At 47.5% G+C, this 19,165-nt stretch overlaps 1 protein-coding gene across 1 annotated transcript in view; it reads right to left on the reverse strand.

Annotated features, from left to right (window-relative positions):
- KSR2 (kinase suppressor of ras 2) overlaps positions 1-19,165 on the reverse strand; it is a 402,202-nt gene that overhangs the window by 147,599 nt on the left and 235,438 nt on the right. Inside the window, exon 5 of the mRNA XM_027124708.1 lies at positions 18,918-19,102. Coding sequence (XP_026980509.1) covers positions 18,918-19,102 — 185 coding nt within the window. The remainder of the gene's footprint in view (positions 1-18,917; positions 19,103-19,165) is intronic.

The raw sequence follows: 19,165 nt of genomic DNA on the forward strand, positions 1-19,165 counted from the left end.
GCAAGTTCAAATGAGTTAGGATACCAATAAGCAGAAGACAGTAAAAGTTTTTGCCTTACGTAGTGAGAGAAAAGGAAGAAGACTGAAAGTAAAAAATGACTGTCAGTGAAGGAAGCAGAAATTTAAAAGATGGAGGGCAAGAGAGATCAAAGGTTAAGATAAATGGTTTAAACCCAAGAGATGATAAATTAAAAAATGTAAAAGTAAGTGATGGGTTTAAGGATTAGAGAAGGCATTAGTAACAGAAAAGGCCAAAAAATTATTGTTAAGAAATCTCTTTTAATCAACTTATTACTTTGGAATACTTTTTGATTTACAGAAGAGCTGCAAAGATAGTACGGAGAATTCCCATATACCTTTCATACAGCTTCTTCCATACACACAGTACATCTGTCAAAACTAAGAAACTGATGTTGGTACGTTGCTCTTCAGTAAACACCAGACTTTATTTGGATTTCACTACGTTTTCCTCCAATGTCCTTTTTCTACTCTGGGATACCACAGCGCATTTAAGAGAGACTGTTTGTAAAAAGAAAATTAAAGCAAATTAAAAAAAAATTATCCATATGTACATGAAAAAGGAAAAAGGAGGGATAGGAAGAAGTGAGAACCAGCGGAACAGAATAAAAAGTACAGGATGGTCCTGAGTGAATTTAGACGCCTGACCAATGACAAGGTGGCATGGCAGATCAGTGGGGCAAAAGAAAGCCTATTTGACAAATGGTGCTGGGAAGCTGGCTATCTACTTGGGGGAAAAAAAAAAGAAATAGAAAAAGAAAGAAAGCTGCCCTTATACATCAATATCAATTCCAGGTGGGTAGGACAATGTGTTTAGGACCTCAGGGCAGAAAGAATTTATTAAATAAGATTTTTTAAAAGCAAAAGCCATAAAGGAAAGAAATGATACATTTGACTACATTTATGTTAAAGACTTCTATTCATCAAAAGAGAAAATAAAGGAAGTGAGAAGGCACACCACAAATCAGAAGATATATGCCACACATACAACAAAGAATTAGAACCCAGAATATTTTTAGTCCCTAAAAATCAATAAGGAAAAAAAAAAAACAACTCAACAGAAGAAAGTGGGCAAAAGACACAGACATTTCACAGAGGAGAAGACGTGAGAGGCCAAAACACCTTTGAAAAGATCCTCAGCCACACCAGCAACTGGGGAAATATGACCGGAAATGAAGCCGAGACGCCATTTTATTCTCACCAGATGGGCAAAGTAGTTCAACAGTCTGGCCAAGTGAAAGCTGGCAAAAATAGGGAGAACCGGGAACCCCATGTGTTGCTGGTGAACATATAAATTGATGCAACCATTGTGGCCACCAATCATACATCTTCCAGTCCCGTGGTTCTCTCTCAGCCATGGGGTGATTTCGGCCCCCAGAGGATGTCTGGCAATGTCTGGAACGCTTTTGGTTTCTTAAATGTGTTTTTGGGGGAAGGGTACTACTGGCATCTCGGGGGGGGGGAAGGTCAGGGATGCCGCTAAACATCCCACAATGCACAAGACAGTCCCCACCTTGAAGAATTACTCATCCCCAAGTGTCAGCAGTGCTGAAGTCGAGAAACTCGGATCTCATTAAGTTGAATGCTTCAAAGTAAAACAGAGGGAAAAAAAATCCCAGTGTCCATCAACAGAGGAATGCATGCATTCATTGTGATCTAGTCATACAATGGAATATTACCATATTTCACTGACCTTTAAGATGCCATTGAGTGTTAAGGTCATTAATTTATGAACCACTAAGAAAGAGGCTGCCAATTATCTAGGACACAGTGCTTTCTTACACTTAAAATTCTTAAATTTAGTGTTATTTCAAAATCTCTTTTAGATTTATTTAGACATATTTTATCATATATCATGCTGCCTGTCCTTAAGCCTTTCTGCATAGACAATATGTATAGACATTTTTTGTTTCAAAGCCAAGTCATGGTGTGATATTTTTGAAGACTTTTTCAACTCCAATGAAACTCAACTCATGTTAAGATCAACAAAGCAGAGGACCTCAGAAGTGACGACACTATGAAGAGCCACGTCTGTGTGCACTGGATGGGTGACGAATGACAACGACAGCCTGACCCTGCCAGGAGGACAGACACCATGAGGTACCATAGACTGCAAATTACAGTCCACCTTCAGAGGTGCTGAACTGCGGAGAGACACGTGCATCTTAGAGTTGGTGAAACACAGGATGTGACAGCATGAAAATGAATGCAATTATTCACATAGATCTGAATGAATCTCAAAAGAAGAATATTCAAGAAAAAAAAAGCTGCAGAGTATGTGAAGTTCAAAAACATGCAAAACTAAACTACGTATTGTTTAGGAACACGTACATGTGAGGTTTCCCACAAAGAAAAGCAAGACATGGTAAAACAAATCCAGGATGGCGTCATCCCTCGGGGGAACGGAAGGGGAATGCACATAAAGGGCTTCCAGGAGCTTGAGATGCTCTAGTTCTTAAGTTCAAGTTCGGATTGCTGAGTAATTTTATCAGGGCTGGGACTTGGGTGAAGCAAGTAAGGCACTAGCCTGCAGGAAAAAATTTAAGGGTGTGGCCAAAACACTCGGGTATCAAGATAAATATATTTTGATGCAACTTTTTTTTTTTTTTTGCAGTACGCGGGCCTCTCACTGTTGTGGCGTCTCCCGTTGCGGCGCACAGGCTCCGGATGCGCAGGCTCAGCGGCCATGGCTCACGGGCTCAGCCGCTCCGCGGCATGTGGGATCTTCCCGGACCGGGGCACGAACCCATGTCCCCTGCATCGGCAGGCGGACTCTCAACCACTGCGCCACCAGGGAAGCCCTGATGCAACATTTTTAAATGAGTTCAAAAAATCCATGAGAAACAAAATATCAAACTTTTATATAAGTACTTACATGACCTTGCCTCACTTGCCACTCACTAATCCCAGCTCTGGTTTGAATAAAACTTTATTAACAAAAACAGGCAGCCAGCCCACAGGTCATAGTTTGCCCACCTGTTATTTTAAAATATTGCGTTAACATTTTATTATTATTTTTTAGAGTGTATATAGATTATAAACATACACATATCAGCACATACACATACGTATTATGTATAAATGCAAATACACCATTTTTCATTTGGGATATATATTTTTAAAATATTTCAGAGAAAGGAAAAAACAGTGAGAAGAACACCCAAAACAGCATTGGGTTGGGAGATCTCCCTGCAGCCACCATTTATCAGTCATTTTCAGTGAGATCAAGGGATGTTTCCTACCACGAACCCCAAACAGAGGGGTGGGGGGCTTCACTCCAGCCTGTCAGGATGAGTGGATAAAGAAGATGTGATATATATATATACATACATATATATATTTATATTATACACACACACACACACACACACACACTGGAGTATTACTCAGCTGCAAAAAAGAATGAAATAATGCCATTTGCAGCAACATGGATGGACCTACAGATTGCCATACTAAGTGAAGTGAGTCAGAAAGAGAAAGACAAATATCATATGATATCACTTCTATGTGAAATCTAAAAAATAAATGATACAAATGAACTTACTTACAAAACAGAAATAGACTCACAGACATAGAAAACAAACTTATGGTTACCAAAGGGGAAAGGGGAGGAGATAAATTAGGAATTTGGGATTAACTGATACTACTGTATATAAAATAGATAACCAAGGTCCTACTGTATAGCGCAGAGAACTATACTCAATATCTTTTAATAACATATAATGTAAAAGAATCTGAAAAAGAACAGATATATAATATGCATAACTGAATCACTGCTGTACACCTGAAACTAACACAACATTGTAAATCAACTCTACTTCAATAAAAATTTTTTTAAAAAAAGCCTCTGTCAGCCTGCCTGGCAGTCCTCTCGATCAGCCTTCCCCAATGGAGCAGAATTCTTCAGTACAGAAGGCACTTTGCCATCCATTCTTGAATTTAATCTTTATCATGCTGCTGTGGGGGAAGTAGCAGAATCTTCACTTTCCAATGGGGAAACTGAGTCTCAGAGAGGTTGACTAACCCAGCCAACACTGCACAGTGAGGAATGGCAGACCCCGACTCACACTGTGGGTTTCTAATCCATTCAACACCCATTCCATAGGCGCCAGCATCTGACTGGCGGGTGTCCTTTGTGATTTAAGAGGTGCCTTACCCAGTTTACCATTAAATCAGAAAGTGGGGCGACGACAGGATGCAAATGGGCTTCCGCTGAAGCTTTTTTGGCTGGGAAAATGGCTTAATCCAAAGAGCTTATTCCCATAGTGTTGCAGGTAGTATAGACCCTCGTGCCTGAGGTGGGCGGCAACAGCTGTGTCTAATTGGTTTCCACCCCCTCCTCCGCCAGGAGTCCCTGAGGGGTGCACGTCCAGATTCTCTTGCGTGGCAAACAGCCGTCCAGGGAGCCAGCGGGGCAGCTTGCGAAGCAGCACTAACTCTTTATGGTCACTAGGAGGCCGTCTGCGAGGTGATCACTCGAACGCACTGACTGATGAGCAATTTCACAGCTGAGAAGAGCTCGTGTCATTTTCCCAAAAAGCACCCAGTTTACTCCCAGACTGATTATACAGTCACCGGGAGACTGACTCATGAGCATCGCGCTCGCAAACGTCAGGGCTGAAGATGTACCCCTTACGGACGCATGTTAGTGTCCTGGGGCTGCCGTAACGAAGTACCCCAAATTGGGTGGCTTAAAACAGCAGAGATATATTCTCTCACGGTTTTAAAGGCCGGAAACCTGAAATCAAGGTGTCGGCAGGGTCATGCGCCCTCTGTGGCTAAATGCAGCCCCTCCTTACCTCCTCCAGCTTCTGGTGGTGGTGGCCATCGATCTTGGGAGCGCCTTGGTTTGCAGCTGCATCCCTCCAATCTCTGCCTCCATGGTCACATGGCATTCTCCTTGTATGTTTCTGCCTTGGTGTCCAAACTTCCCTCTTCTTAGAAGGACACCGGTCATATTGGATGAAGGGCCCATCCTGCTCCAGTATGACCTCATCTTAACTGATTATGTCTGCAATGACCCCCTTTCCAAATAAGAGCATATTCTGTACTGGGGGCTAGGACTGCAACATACCTTTGGGGGGATCTCATTTCAACCCATAACAGATCCACCTGTCAGAGAGCGGAAGATGCCACTGAAGGGACGGGTAGAAACTGCACAGGCGAGTCAGTGCCTGAGGCTTAGAAGCTTCCCTCAGCACTGAAATTAAACCTTCCCTCAGCACTGAAATTAAACACTGAAATTAAACTAAAATCCCGGATCTGGCTCCAGCTCGCCTTGCCAGTCTCACCTCTTTTTCTCTGCCCTGCCTCATCCACAGGCTCCTGGGTTCCTGAAACCTGTCCAACACTTTCAGCCTGGGCTGTTCCTTCTGCCTTAAATGCATGTCCATCCCATTCGTCATCTGGCTAACCCTACTTAGCCTTCGAGTCTCAGCATAAACAGCCCTTGCTCACGAAAGTCTTCTTTGGTTCCCTGGCTTGACTAGGCATCCGTGCTCTGCCCCACCCCCATCATCGTGCCTCTGGTTTAATTTGCATAGCATCCTGGACATCCACTCTACAGCTCTCATTACCACCGAAATTGGCTCATCTCTGTCTCCTCTGGCAGTCTGGATGTTCCGTGAAGATGGAGATCTTGAATGTCTATACATCTCCGTATCTCTGGTACCCACACAGAGAGGAGGCACTCTGAAATATTTTTGGTTGGGTGGACAGATGGAGGAATGGCTCTTGAAGAGATCAACTCGAAAGTTATACTGTTGGAAAAGCCACAGCTCCTGAATATTTTCAAAGTTCCTTCCGACACGCCACAGCTGGCTTTGTAGCATAAGGGAAAGCAGAAAAGCGCTCTGGACCTCAAGGTAAACCAAGTCCTGACCCCAAGTCCTTCCTCCCTCTTGGTAACCCTGAGAAAGTGCGTCACTTCCCTAGACCATGCTCTTCTTGTTTTTCAAAGTGAGAACATCAGGGTTGTTACAATGAATACCACACCCCCTGGCACCTTAGTGCTAAGTGCATTCTGGGGTTGGTGGGGGATGGGAGGGTCTTTTTAATTCATCACTGACATGTTGGCCTTGGGATGAGTGGACCCAATTAGGAATCAGGAGTTTGGGAAAACACTGTCTGTCCTAGAGCCTTGGGTTCCCACTCAAATCATCATTTAAAGAAATTTCCAGGATAGCAGCTCCGAACTGAGTTTCAAAGATGTGTCTCAGAGGCCACCACTGAGGGGACTCGGGGATGGTACACATCTGGGTTATGATGGACATAACCCAGAACAACTGCCCTTTCAACCTGCTGATTCATATACTGGGGGTTTATATAAGCTTCTTTTTGAAGAAGGGGTTTTATTGTTCAATAATATTAATAATCAACCTTTAAAACTCCAGTCTAGAGAAAGGATTCCTGACTTGAATTTTGTAGACCTGAAAATTTAATAAATGGGAGACAGCTTAGAGTTAGCCGTGTCTGTTTCTAAGTAAGGACACTATGTAAAAACAATCACCATCTGTAATTACCCATCATTTCACTTTAAAAAGGACATTTAACACCAAAAAGTTTTGATGGATGTTATCTCAAACTAAAGGGCTGTTTATTAAGTTCACTAACATACTTCATGGAAACACAGTTTGTTTCTTGTTCTTTTTTTTTAATCTGGCTGGAAGCCAGTTGAAAACAGGCCCAGGCCCTAACCCTCCTCTGGGGGCTGGTCTCTGTGACATAATTCCAAGGGAGCTTGTTCAATACCCAGACTCTGGGCCCAGCCTCAGAGAATGGGATGGGAAAGAGGTTCAGAGGCAGCTGACCCATTAGCGCCAGCATTTAGGAACTGCAGGGTTTCCTCCTGCTTAAACCTTAGGTATGGGGTCAACAATTTGATTCTGAGACTTCTGCACAGCTCCTGACTTTGTAAGCCCTTCACAAGCACTGAATGAATGAATGACCCAGGAGGGGAAAAGCAGATATTTGAGGCCCTCTGGACAGCTGTCCAAGTCTCCTCATTGGCGCTGTCCCCATAGCCTGATCTGTCTGTCATCCGCCCCAGGAACCACAGTCCTGTCTGCATTTCACACCTGTCTGCCCACCCGCTTCCTCCACCTCTGCCAATGTGCATTCAGAGGCCTGTGCTGACGCCTCGGTGCCCACCTGGCGGAGATGCAGCAAGGGGACCAGATAATCTGGCAGTAATCAGTGTGTTAGCAAGCAGGAACGGCAGCAGTGAATCACGGCCCTGGCAGGACCCCAACACCTGTAAATCACATGGGATGACACTGCAGACCAAAACTTGCCTTCTATTTATATCCAGAGCTTGAGATGAGAAGAGAAAGTTTGCAGCACCTACAATGCTGACATAGGTGTTCAGAAAATCCTACAAGAGCTTACCTGCACCTGTCTAGGATAGCTTCTGAACACGCTGGCCACTCCGGCTGGATCGGTGATTCTCAGCCTTGGGTGCATATTGCAATCACCCGGGGAGCATTAAAAAGTACTGACGCCTGGGCCTCACCCTCCAGCGGCTCTGATGTCACTGGACAGGGTTGCAGCCTGGGAATCAGAATTTTGAAAAGCCCCCCTCACCCAGGTGATTGGGATAGACAGCCAAGGTTGGAACCACCAGGCTAGAAGTAGTTCCTTCTTATTTCACAGCCAGCTGGAAGTCGACGGTGAAGGGGAAAAGAAAGATTTCTGACACCCTCTGAAAGTAGGAATCTCAAGTCGACAGAAAAGGAAATAATACTCATCAAATAGGTTCATTCCCTTTTTCTGAATTAGTAACCGTTCATCCCCCTGGCTACTCAATGAGGAGAGAAACAAGTGAGAGCATGAATCACAGGTACCCAACCCATCGATCAGTGGCTTTTTTATAGGGGCAGTTGTTGCTCTTGCCTGCTCAGCATCTCTGTTCTGGGAGTTACATCATCCAGGTGTTCCTTGGAGATCTATTCCCCTTCATCGCAATCCAATTGGTTCAGTGGGGTTAATGCACTTAGATCTGTAAAGATGGAAGCCCGAAGCAGCCAAGGGTCACCATGAAGGGAGAGCCTAACTGAGAATGACACCCATAAGGAGGAAAGCAGGACTGTGAGATGGGAGAGAAAAAGAACATGGCTTGATGACACTGAGTTCCTGGATCCAGCCATTCCTGAAGCCCTTGTTTATGTCTAGATTTTTTTTCAGTACCTAAACCAGAAAGTTCCCTTTTATTTGCTGAAGCTGGTATGTGGTGGGTCTCTGCACCAGAAAAAGCCCTGACAAAGGCAGTCTTGGAGGTCTCTAAGCCAGGTACCCCTCTTTCGCCAATAACCCCCACTGCTTTGTCCAGGTTCTGTGGGATTTCCAAAAGGACGAGAAACTGGGTACCAAAGGGCTGCTGCCTCTGTCCAGATGCCTGGATCCCCCACACCATACATCTGAATTAAGTTTACACGTGAGCAGAGGCTGTATTGTCCTTGGTGCAAACCTCGATTTCATAGTCTGCCTCCCCATCCAATGCCCATGGAAACAGAATCCCAGACTGCTCAGAAAGGGTTGTGAAGGGGCAGTCACCTCAGTGTGGATGAGCTGGGCTGTGGGCATGGCAGCCCCTGACAGGAAATGGGGCCTTGGAGAAAAACATTGGTTTCTCATGGGGACCAAGTGGCTTCATTAAATAAGGTGAGTGGAGAAGCCTTACCAAAAACCACACTGCTTCAGTTCTGTGTGTGTGTGTGTGTGTGTGTGTGTGTGTGTGTGTGTGTGTGTGCGTGTGTATGTGTATGTAACATATATAACGTATATGTGTTATATATAACAGATACACACATTAGTAACATTGTATAAATAGTAATTGCTGACACTTATTGCCTGCTCACCATGTGCCTGGCCCTGTGCTAGCAGTTTACAGGCGTTCTCTCATTTAATCTTACAACTGCCCTATGAGGGAGACCCGACCGTTCTCCTAACTTTGCAGATGAGAAACAGCAGCTCAGAGACCTCACTCACCCGAGGCCTCCCAGCCAGTAGGAGGCAAAGCTGGGCTCTGAAACGCGGTCTTGTTTAGCTCTGAAGTCTGAGCCCAAGTCAGCCCACTGCCTGTTTTGTAAATAAAGCTTTATTGGGACACAGCCCTGCCCCTTCGGTTACCTAAGGCTGTGTTCACGACACTATCGAAGAGTTAGTCGTTGGGACTGTCGACTTGCAAAGCTGGAAGGAAATATTTGCTCTCTGGACCTTTACAGAAAAAGTAGCTGCGCCCTGGCCTAAGTATTCACAGCGGCTGCTGTGGTTTCCAGGAAGTGCTGAGGCTAAAGGCGGCACGGAAATGCCGGGATTTCCCCAGGCCAGCAGGGATGGGGGGCTCTGAGAGGTCCCCCTGAGGCCTAGGAAGCAGCCTGTTCTTTGGAGAAGGAGGACGCTTCCCACTCAAAAGGAGTAACAGATAGGTAAAATGCCTGCGATGAAAATGAGAGTTATCAGAGCTACACCCTAGAGCAGGACAGCCTGTGTGGCACTTGAGTGACAGGAAAGGTCAGGAGGGGAGCCCGGGAGCACAGTCCTGGGGCTGAGAAGAAGAGCAGACCCTACGTCTGTGAAAAGAAAAGAAGTAGCAAAGGACATGTCGTTTATGGCAGGTATGGGCACAAGGACCCTAACAGCCCACAAGGACTGATACACTCAGTATCACACTTTACACGTCAGGAATTCAATCAGTAGTGATGGTTCCATTTAGGTATGGTGGGGGGTGGACTGATGTCCAGCAGAAACCAGGGAGGACCAAAGTTGACCGAAACCCCAACGCCGTATAATAGTATCGATGACCACAGCAACACAGGTGAGGCTTCCTAGGCAGCAGGCACGGTGCTCAGCATCCTCTTATTTCATCCTGATAACCACTCTGCAAGAAAGGCCTATTAGGCCCATTTTGAAGATGGGGAAACTGAGGCTCAGAGGTGTTAGCTAATAAATGGCAGAAATGAGATTCAAACCCAGGTTTGTGTAACTCTCAATTCCGTGCCTGGCTAATGCCAGGATGCTACGGCTTCACCTTGAGAGTGGAGCTGAGTCTCCTCCTGGAACCGGGGGTTAACCTTCCCTGGCAGGTTGTGTGCTTCCTGGAGACCCCCCAGGAGTGTCAGGGGGATAGAAAAGAAATTCCTTGCCAGGGATCACTGAGAAACACAGCCCAAGGGAGACACAAAAAGGAAAGGGTTGTCTGTACAATAGGGGAGACGTGGCCCCACTATCTTGGATCATGAATTAATCTGGCCAGGAAGATGCTCCTCAAAGCCCCTGAGGACAGGGACCCTCGTTAATCATTTTTACTCTAATGGACACTGATTGTCAGATTCCCCAGCATTCATGTTCCATTTTTAGGCAAAATCCTCCATTTCTAAGCCCAAAAGTAAAGATCACAGCCCAGGGTTAAGCCAGTAAATTTCCATCCCATTTCCCTGGCCCTAGCAGTTGGTTCAGAGGTGGCATGTGGTCACGCTGGTTGACTCAGTGAATCTCAGACTTAAACAATCTCATTCCTTTACTGTGGACCAGAAGAGGGAAGGGGCTGAGACTCCTAAGGCCATATCGCCACCACATGGAAAGCCTAAGGGTGAAGCCATACCTGGAGAAGAGCAGAGCTGAGAGATATGGAGTCCTGACATGAACTGAGCCCCTAGATCCAGCCAAGCCTGAAGCTCATGCAACCCCTGGACTTTTCAGCTCCATGTGCCAATAAATGACCTTGACACTAAAATAAAGCTCAAGTTTGTTTACTGTCACTTGAAACCAAGACACATGTCCGTGCTACCACCATCGTACAGCGATAAAGACCTGCTTATTTTCTGATTAACAAAATAGTTTTTGGCAGTTTTGCTTGGGAGCCTGCTTCTCTGGTCAGTTAAAGCAGGAAAGCCATCCGTAAAATCCCAAAGACTACATTGAAGTCTAGCAACTTCAGCTCCTGCCTCAGTGATGCCCAAACCAGCCAGCTCTACAGCTCTGGAGGGCAACACGCAGAATCCTCTCTCCTTTGCTCTCTAGATCCTGAGTAGCTGAAGGCCCACAATACTGGCCACAAAGTGAATGCTCAAAAATGGTACTGTCCGTTCAAAAACACTTATTTGTGCAGGAGGGGTTGTTACTAGGACAAAGGCACAATCAGACACAGGTCCTGATGACAGGGAACGGGATGCCCGTGCTGCCACTGTGTACCTGACTGAGAATCAGGGCTCACTCCAAGAAGCACAGATGCCCCCCCTGGCTCCTAGCACCAACCACTTGCCAACCGATTTTTGCTGCCACAATTCCTGGTGGGAGCAATCATAACAAAAGGTCTAAGGTTGCCCATTGCATGCTGAGCCCAAACTCTTTGTGCTAAGACAGGAATTCCAAAATATACGGGCCGATCAGAGAAGAGGGAGTTGATAAAAATCCAGCAGTAGGGGCTTCCCTGGTGGTGCAGTGGTTGAGAGTCTGCCTGCCAATGCAGGGGACATGGGTTCGATCCCTGGTCTGGGAGGATCCCACATGCCGTGGAGCAACTGGGCCCGTGAGCCACAATTAATGAGCCCGCACGTCTGGAGCCTGTGCTCCACAACAAGAGAGGCCGCGACAGTGAGAGGCTCGCGCACCGCGATGAAGAGTGGCCCCTGCTTGGCACAACTAGAGAAAGCCCTTGCACAGAAATGAAGACCCAACACAGCCATAAATAAATAAATAAATAAATTAATTAATTAATCCAGCAGTAGCCTCACATAAAACATACATACCTACCTGCATGCACTCCCCCGACACACACACACACAGCACCAGTGCCCCCGTACACACAAAACATGTCATCTTTTAAATGAAGGCACTGTTTCCCTCCTCTCGGGCACTTTCAGAAGCTTCAGTTTTGCAACCATCTTGGTGTAACGGAGAGAACCATTAGTTAGGCCCCAGGAGACCTAGGTTCAAACCCCAGCTCTGTAATCCTGGGCAAGGCCCTTCCACTCTCTGGCCTCAGTTTCTCCATCTGTAAAATGAGAGCTTGCACTCAGTGATTTTTGAGGCACCTACCAGTTCCGACCTCCATGATTCTAGAGCAGAGGTCAAAAACTGGGAACCCCAAGACCAAATAAGGACCCACAAGCCCATGGGGTTATTTAAACTGGTTCACGCATCGTTGAAAGATTTTTCACTGGGTGCTTACATTTTAAAACTGGGAGCCTTCTCATAAACGTCACGGTCTCTGACTTCTTTTGAAAAAGTCAAAGATCTGGCAGCCCTGGGCCCACAAAGAGGGTCTGCACAAGGTGAAACACAGCACCACTTACACAAAAGTCTCGCCAAGACTGCACGGCCTGAGTCTAACCGTGAGAAGAGATCAGACAAACCCACACTGAGGGACATTCTGTAAAGTAGCTGGTCCCTGCTCTTCAGAAATATCAGTCACAAATGACAAGGGCTAAGGAACTGTTCCTTGACACAAGCCCTTGGCACAACCGCTAAATGCAGTAGGTGACCCCATACTGAATCCTGCGCCAGAAAAAAAAAATGCTCTAAAGGATGCTATTGAGACAAATTGCTGAAATTGGAAGATGGTTAGATGACAGGCTTGATCAGATAAGTTTACTACATCTGGTAACTCTGTGTGGCTATATAAGAGAGTATACAACCTAGCCTCAAATGGTCCACCAAAAGGGGGGGGGGGGAGGAAAAGAGGAAGAGAGAGAGAGAGAGAAAGCAGGGTTGGGGGCGGGGGAACTGGAGAGAGGAAGCAAATGTAAACAAATGTTAAAAACTAGTGATTCTGAGTTTAAGGGGTACAGGAATCCTCTGTATTGTTTTTGCAACTTTTCTGTAAGTTTGAAACTATTTCCAAAAGAAGCTTTAAAAAAAATGACATATAACCGAGTGATGCTCAAATGTTCACATGCAAAATCCCCTGGAGGGCTGGTGAAAATAGAGAATCCTAGACACTCCCCAGGGCTTCTGATGCAGTGGGTCTGGAAGGAGGAAAGTAAGAATTTGCATTTCTCACGAGCTTCCAGGTGCTGCTGCTCTGGGACAAGCTTTGAGCACAACAACCTGGTACAACCTAGTTTAAATTGTGGAAGTGTCCACCAGAAGAAGCAGACACAGAAAGGGTTTTTAAAAAGCAGGATTGGGGGCTTCTCTGGTGGCGCAGTGGTGGAGAGTCCGCCTGCCGATGCAGGGGACACGGGTTCGTGCCCCGGTCCGGGAAGATACCACATGCCGCAGAGCGGCTGGGCCCGTGAGCCATGGCCGCTGAGCCTGCGCGTCCGGAGCCTGTGCTCTGCAATGGGAGGGGCCACAACAGTGAGAGGCCCGCGTACCGCGAAAAAAAAAAAAAAAAAAAAAAGCAGGATTGGGAGAGGGATGGTGCAAGGAACGAATGTTTCATTATGAAACTTTCTGTATCATTTCACTTGTTCCCAGGTGTATATATCTGAACGCCTGTAAAGCACCTACACCAGCACCTGCCTGGCAAGGGCAGAAGGTCAGTACGCGTTAGCAACCTGCTGGTTTCTAAATATAGCAAAGATGCCAGGTGACATGGGACACGGGTGCTTCTTGTGTCTCCTGGGTGAGGGCAGTAGGAGCAGGCCTTCTGCTGGCTCATTCTTGGGGAGAAAAGTCCTTCAGGTCACTCCAACAGGATATATGTTTTCCCCTTGGAATTGCCACCACTGAATCAGGTCAGACACAAATTTCTCAAAATCTCTCCTGATTCGGAGATGAGAATATGGTTCAGGCAGCCAATTTTTGTCAAGACACACACTCCTCCTACCCCTCTTCCGGGCGGAGGGAGGGTAATGAACCTTGGTCTCAAGGATCATTAAACCGCAATATATAATCACCCCCATCCTGAGTCTCTGTCCAACCCTCCCAGTGCCTGGTTCCTTGGGAGGCCACAGCTCGGCTTCATCAGTCTTTATTGCTACCTGCTGCTGCCACCCTAACAAATCAGGCTTCTGACTCAGCCTCAGGGCACAGGAGGCCGGGCCCTCAACTGAGGGTCAGCTACCTGTCGCTGTGTCTCCAGGACAAAGAACAGGAGTTGCTTGGAGAAGAGATGAGAAGAGAGCATGGTGAGCTGGGACGAGGCGAGGGCATGCTGTCTTTCAAACACCTGGTAAAGGACAGTATTTCATAAGATCGGGGCCTCGTATCACACTCCAGCTGGTGCCACTGGGGCCAAGGTGGGGATGTCCGGGTGTCATCAGTCACTTGCTGGCTTTTGTAGCTGCTGCCCTGAAGTGCTCAACCTCCCACCCCCAGGCAGCTAATAAACTCCCAGAAAACTGCAGGTGGCAAAAGTCCCCCATCATTCCTCACCTTCCACCAAAGATGTTCAGGATGACATCTTTTGGCCACGTTCTGCAGCTGCCTGGCCCCCACAGGAATGGCTACCACCTGGCACGGTGGGGCCCCGAAACATCAGCACCAGAGTCCGGCGGGGTCGTAGTTTGCCAGCCGACACGGGTGCTGATCGCTAAGCAGGTGAACAAGGCGCCTCCTTGGAGCAAGGCTGGCCCCCACCATACAGTCCCCCAGCTAAGCAAGGGTGCCAGAGAGGAACCTTGGACAAGTGAAGCTCCCCACGTGTTGAGCAAGCAAGTTCCAGTGGAGACAGCGTGGCCACTTCACACCCCAGCACTGCAGGCGGGCGGATTCAGAATGACTGCAAACTCCACCTCCTTCCTGGCCTGTGACCTCGGGCCAGTTACTTAAATCTCTCAGCCCCAGTTTCTTCATCTGTGAAATGGGGATCATAATAGTACCTACCTGATGGAGGACTGTGAAGCTTCAACAACATAATAGAAGTAAATTGCCTCTCCTGAACTGATGATGCTTGGGGCATTGGCAACGCACAATAAAAGCCATGGCTATTATTACCATTATTTTCATCACTGTTACAAGCTATCCCATCACGTAATGTACAGCAATAGCTCCCCGAGCTACCCTTTATTGAGATTCAGTGCTCTAAGCTCTGGCCCCTGTGCTAGGAAATTTACATGATTTCCTCATTTTGTCCTCACTACATCCTTGCCGGGTAGAAACAGGCCCACAGGGTTCAGTGATGTGCCCAAAGATATGTCAGCCACCACTTAGTTGCTGTAAACCCCAAATCACTTCTGCCAGCCAGTAATGAATGATGCTGTAGGTGGCATTTTTTTCATTCTGAAGAAGTCTCTTTATAGGGATCACAGAGGCTACCTAAGTCAGCTGGGATCAGAGATGCCCTCCAACGAGCCAAAGACACACAGCTTATTGGACCAAAAATGGTCCATGAGTGGAGGGCATCCAATCAGATACCACAGGGGTAACATGGCATGCATGAAGGCAGCATGGAATAAATAACTACAGCGAGAATGGAGAGGTAAGTCCGTGGTTCTCTACTTCTCTGGGAAACAGGTTCACTCCTGAGTCAGCATCTTCCACACTGAGCAGCAGAGTCTAATACCTTATGTTTCGTCCATAGCTAACCTTAGAGACAGATTCCTCAGAAGCCAGGGCTCCTTCTACCTCCCTCCCTCCCCCTGTTTGTCACCCCCAGACCAAGGAAGGAGGGTGAAGCCCCAAGGAGGTAAGTGCTTCTCGCAGCCCATCCGAGGTGGCTAGGCACCCCAAGGGTCCAAGACTCGGCCACTCTGCAGCTGGAATCTTCCCAATGCTGACTCCAGGCATTACCATCAGGGGTAACGAGATGCAGGATCACCACCCTTACAGCACAGCCAGAGCCAGAGCTGACTGTGACAAACGGGAGGACAGACTCAGACTGGCAGGGACACAGCCTCAGAGGCTCCCTTGGCTGGGTCATGGGAGGAAGGCTGGCACTGGGGCCAGAGGCAGGAAGTTCTCCTCTGCAACTCAGAGTGACATGAGATCGGGACTGTAGGAAGCATGGGGGAGCCGGTGCCAGCAGCTGTGTTCTCCCAACAGCCCTGGCCTGGAGACTCCAAAATCAGCATTCTAAGTGAGGCAAAAGATCTGCCTAGGAAAAGCCACTTTGCATACTCACTGGGTAAGCCTTAGGGTTTCTAAGCTCTGGAATGGACCTGCGTGGAGTCTCTTATTGTACAGCTGGGGAAACTGAAACCCAGATAGAGACAGGAAGATGGGATGCAGGTTAGATTTGCATTTGGATTCAAAATCTACAACACGGGCAAGATCACTGACCTTTCGGAGCCTCAGTTTCCTGATCTGTAACATGGGAATGACGATGTCTGCCTCAAAGAGTGCAGTGAATCTTAACTGTCACAATGCAGCTGATGTGCTCAGCAGGGACAAAGGTCATACAGACAATTGGCGACAACACTGAGACTTCAGCAGAGAGAGTCTCATTTCCTGACCTGGAGCCTATCCCAACAGGCTGCCTCTGTTTCTATCATTTGTTAGGATCGAAGAAAATGGGACTGGTCCACAGGGGTCCAGCTAATATTTGGGTTACACACTTGTTCCCCCACTGAGACTAAAGTGCTATCTTTCTCCTTCCTGGGAGATCAGAGCAACCTCTCTGCATACAAGGACCAGGACTGTCCAAAGAGACAATGGTGCTTCTAGGGCATCTTAGTATCAGGAGCTGATTTTAATTCAGAACTTTGCTCCTGCCCACAGGCAAGCAGAGAAGCCTCTCCTCTCAGATGCAGATGGGGCAGGCATGAAAAGTGGGGAGCTATGGCGAATCCTTACAAAACCCTGGCAGAAGCAGAGGTCTGAAAGTGCAAGTCTGTGGGTTGTGGGTTTTTTTTTTTTTTCTTTTTTTCAGCAAGCTGGAAATGTTTCTGCTCTGGCCAGAATTAAAGTGCAGGGCTATGGTCAAGCCCTCTGAGGTGGCCATGCTGACATTCACTCATGGGATGGCGATGCACGAAGACAGATGGCTGCTGGAAGCAGCCACCCAGCATCACGCCAAGGTAAATTCCAAGCACTCTTAGGGCCGTAAGGAAGTGGGGAGTGTGAACTGAAAGGCATTTAGCCACAGCCTCAAAATTAACCATAGAGCCAGAGGATGGAAACGCTACTAGGCTAAGGAGCCAATAAACATCAGAACAACAGCTATCATTTATCAGGCACTTACTCTGTGCCAACTACTGTGCAGACAACTTGACAAATGTGAGCTGATCTAATCTTCACAACCATCTATGGCGTGAAGCTATCGTTATCCCCATTTTACAGATGAAGGAAACTGAGGCTCAGAGAGGCTCTTGACTTGCTCGAGGTCCGCACAGTGCTCCAAAGTAACAGAACAGGGACTGGAACCCAGGCAGCTCCCTCCAGGGCCGTGACACCCTGCCCCACTCTGCTGTCATTACACATCGGATATGTCGTCCCCTTTTTTCTCCTCCAGGCTCACCCCGCAGCCCTCTGACTGCCACGCAGGCCCACCCATCGTCATGGAGTGTTTCTAGTCTCTCTGACGGTGATTTCTCTTGACAAATTGATAAATTAGCCCCTTCTGGCATCGACGTGTGTCATGAGTACTATTTTAGTTTGCTTGATTCAGGGCCTCTACCCTCTGGGCACTGAGATAAGCCAGGCTCTGGAACTCATCCTAACTGATGTCCACACAAGTCTCTTCTGGTACCAGACCCCCCACTGATGCCTGCAGTGGACTCATGAGACACGTCTGTGGCTTGTGAACTGAGTTCACGGTTCTGCCCCGGGCCAACCATCCAGCTGGGCTAAGGCAGAGGTTCTGAACCCAACAGTCTTGACACTGGACATTTGTGTTGGATGTTACGTGTGCAGTGTTCCAGGGAGAAAATTAATAGATTGCATCCAATTCTTAAAGGGCCCATGGCCTCCCTAAAAACAGTTTTAAAACCCTTACGTAAAGGTAAAGAATAGAACCCCACATTTAGAGAAAGGTATCCCACTGGATATTTGAGGAACTTGGTTATCAAATCAGGCATGATAGATAAGCTTGTATACTCTGGAGTGAGAAAGAATCAGATTCAAATCCTGACTCAACTACTCCATAGCTGTGCAACTTTAGGCAATTCTTTGATGTCCCGGGGCCTCAGTGTCCTCATCTATACAATGGGAATAATCCATCTGTACCACTGATTATTGCAAGAACTAAATGATATCGCACATGTGGGTGAGCAGCACATACTGGTGCTCAGGAGACAACACGTATCATTTATCAGAGCATCAACATGTGGACGCAGTCTGGCTGTATTAAGGGCAAGGGGTTATTTCCTACAAATTCTAGCACCCCTCCTCTTCCTGAGTCCCAGGCAATAAAGTTTTTGTCTTGGCTGGAGGACTGGTTGGGCTTTCTTCAGGGGCTCCCCTCTGACCACATCTGTGCCTGTTCAGCAAAAGGGGCCTCTAGGCAGAGAAGATTAAACACCTTCTGAAACCTCAGCTCTTGATCACCAGAAAGTTGCATTTCCTCTCCCAGGAATAACCACTTTGCTGCAAAATTCATGGGAGCAGAATGTAAGCCACTCCAGGCCACGCTCAGCCCAGTTTGAACCCAAATCCATCTTTGAGATGTAAAGGTTATGCGCATTGACCCGCGGTGGGGGAGAAAATGACAACATTGAATCAGAGATGCCTTATCCACAGCGGCCAGGAAAAACTCCTGTGACCGGACTGCTGAGAAGCAGAGGAGAGAAAAGGCTGATGTTTCCTTTAATGCCCTGCATGCTTGCTTCCCGCTGTCATCCCTACACACCTGCAGGCCTAAAAAGAGGAGGCACATGGAACCAATGACAACAGCCTCCCAATTATGCCCCCTTCTCTCCGAAACCGTCCCCAGGGGCATGAGTGGCGCAGGTGGAGGTGGCAGGCGGACCGTGGATGAGGCGTGTTCTGCGCGCATTTCCCAAGTATTTTCGCGGAAGAAAAAGAAGAGGGCGCGCCCCGGGTGCGGAGGGCAGCAGGTGCAGCTGCTGGGGACTTACTTGAGGAGAAGTTGGCCTCGGAGTGGACAGGAGGGGTGGAGGGCAGGAAGGGCGCGTGTCCCACAAAGAAGGAGCGGAGCGAGCGCTCGGACAGCAGCGGGGAGCGCTGCTGGGAGGGGATGTTCTCACAGCTGCCCACGCTGCTGTGGATCTTGAGGTTCAACGGCTTGCTTTTCTTCTTGGCTCTGAAAGGGAGACAGAAAAAAGAAGAGAGGGAAATGTATCCCTAGCACACACAGTGAGAGCGG

Source organism: Aethalodelphis obliquidens, unplaced genomic scaffold (genome assembly GCF_003676395.1).
Source record: "Aethalodelphis obliquidens isolate GAN/ISIS:26980383/991018 unplaced genomic scaffold, ASM367639v1 scaffold28, whole genome shotgun sequence".
In the NCBI taxonomy this organism is placed as follows: domain Eukaryota; kingdom Metazoa; phylum Chordata; class Mammalia; order Artiodactyla; family Delphinidae; genus Aethalodelphis; species Aethalodelphis obliquidens.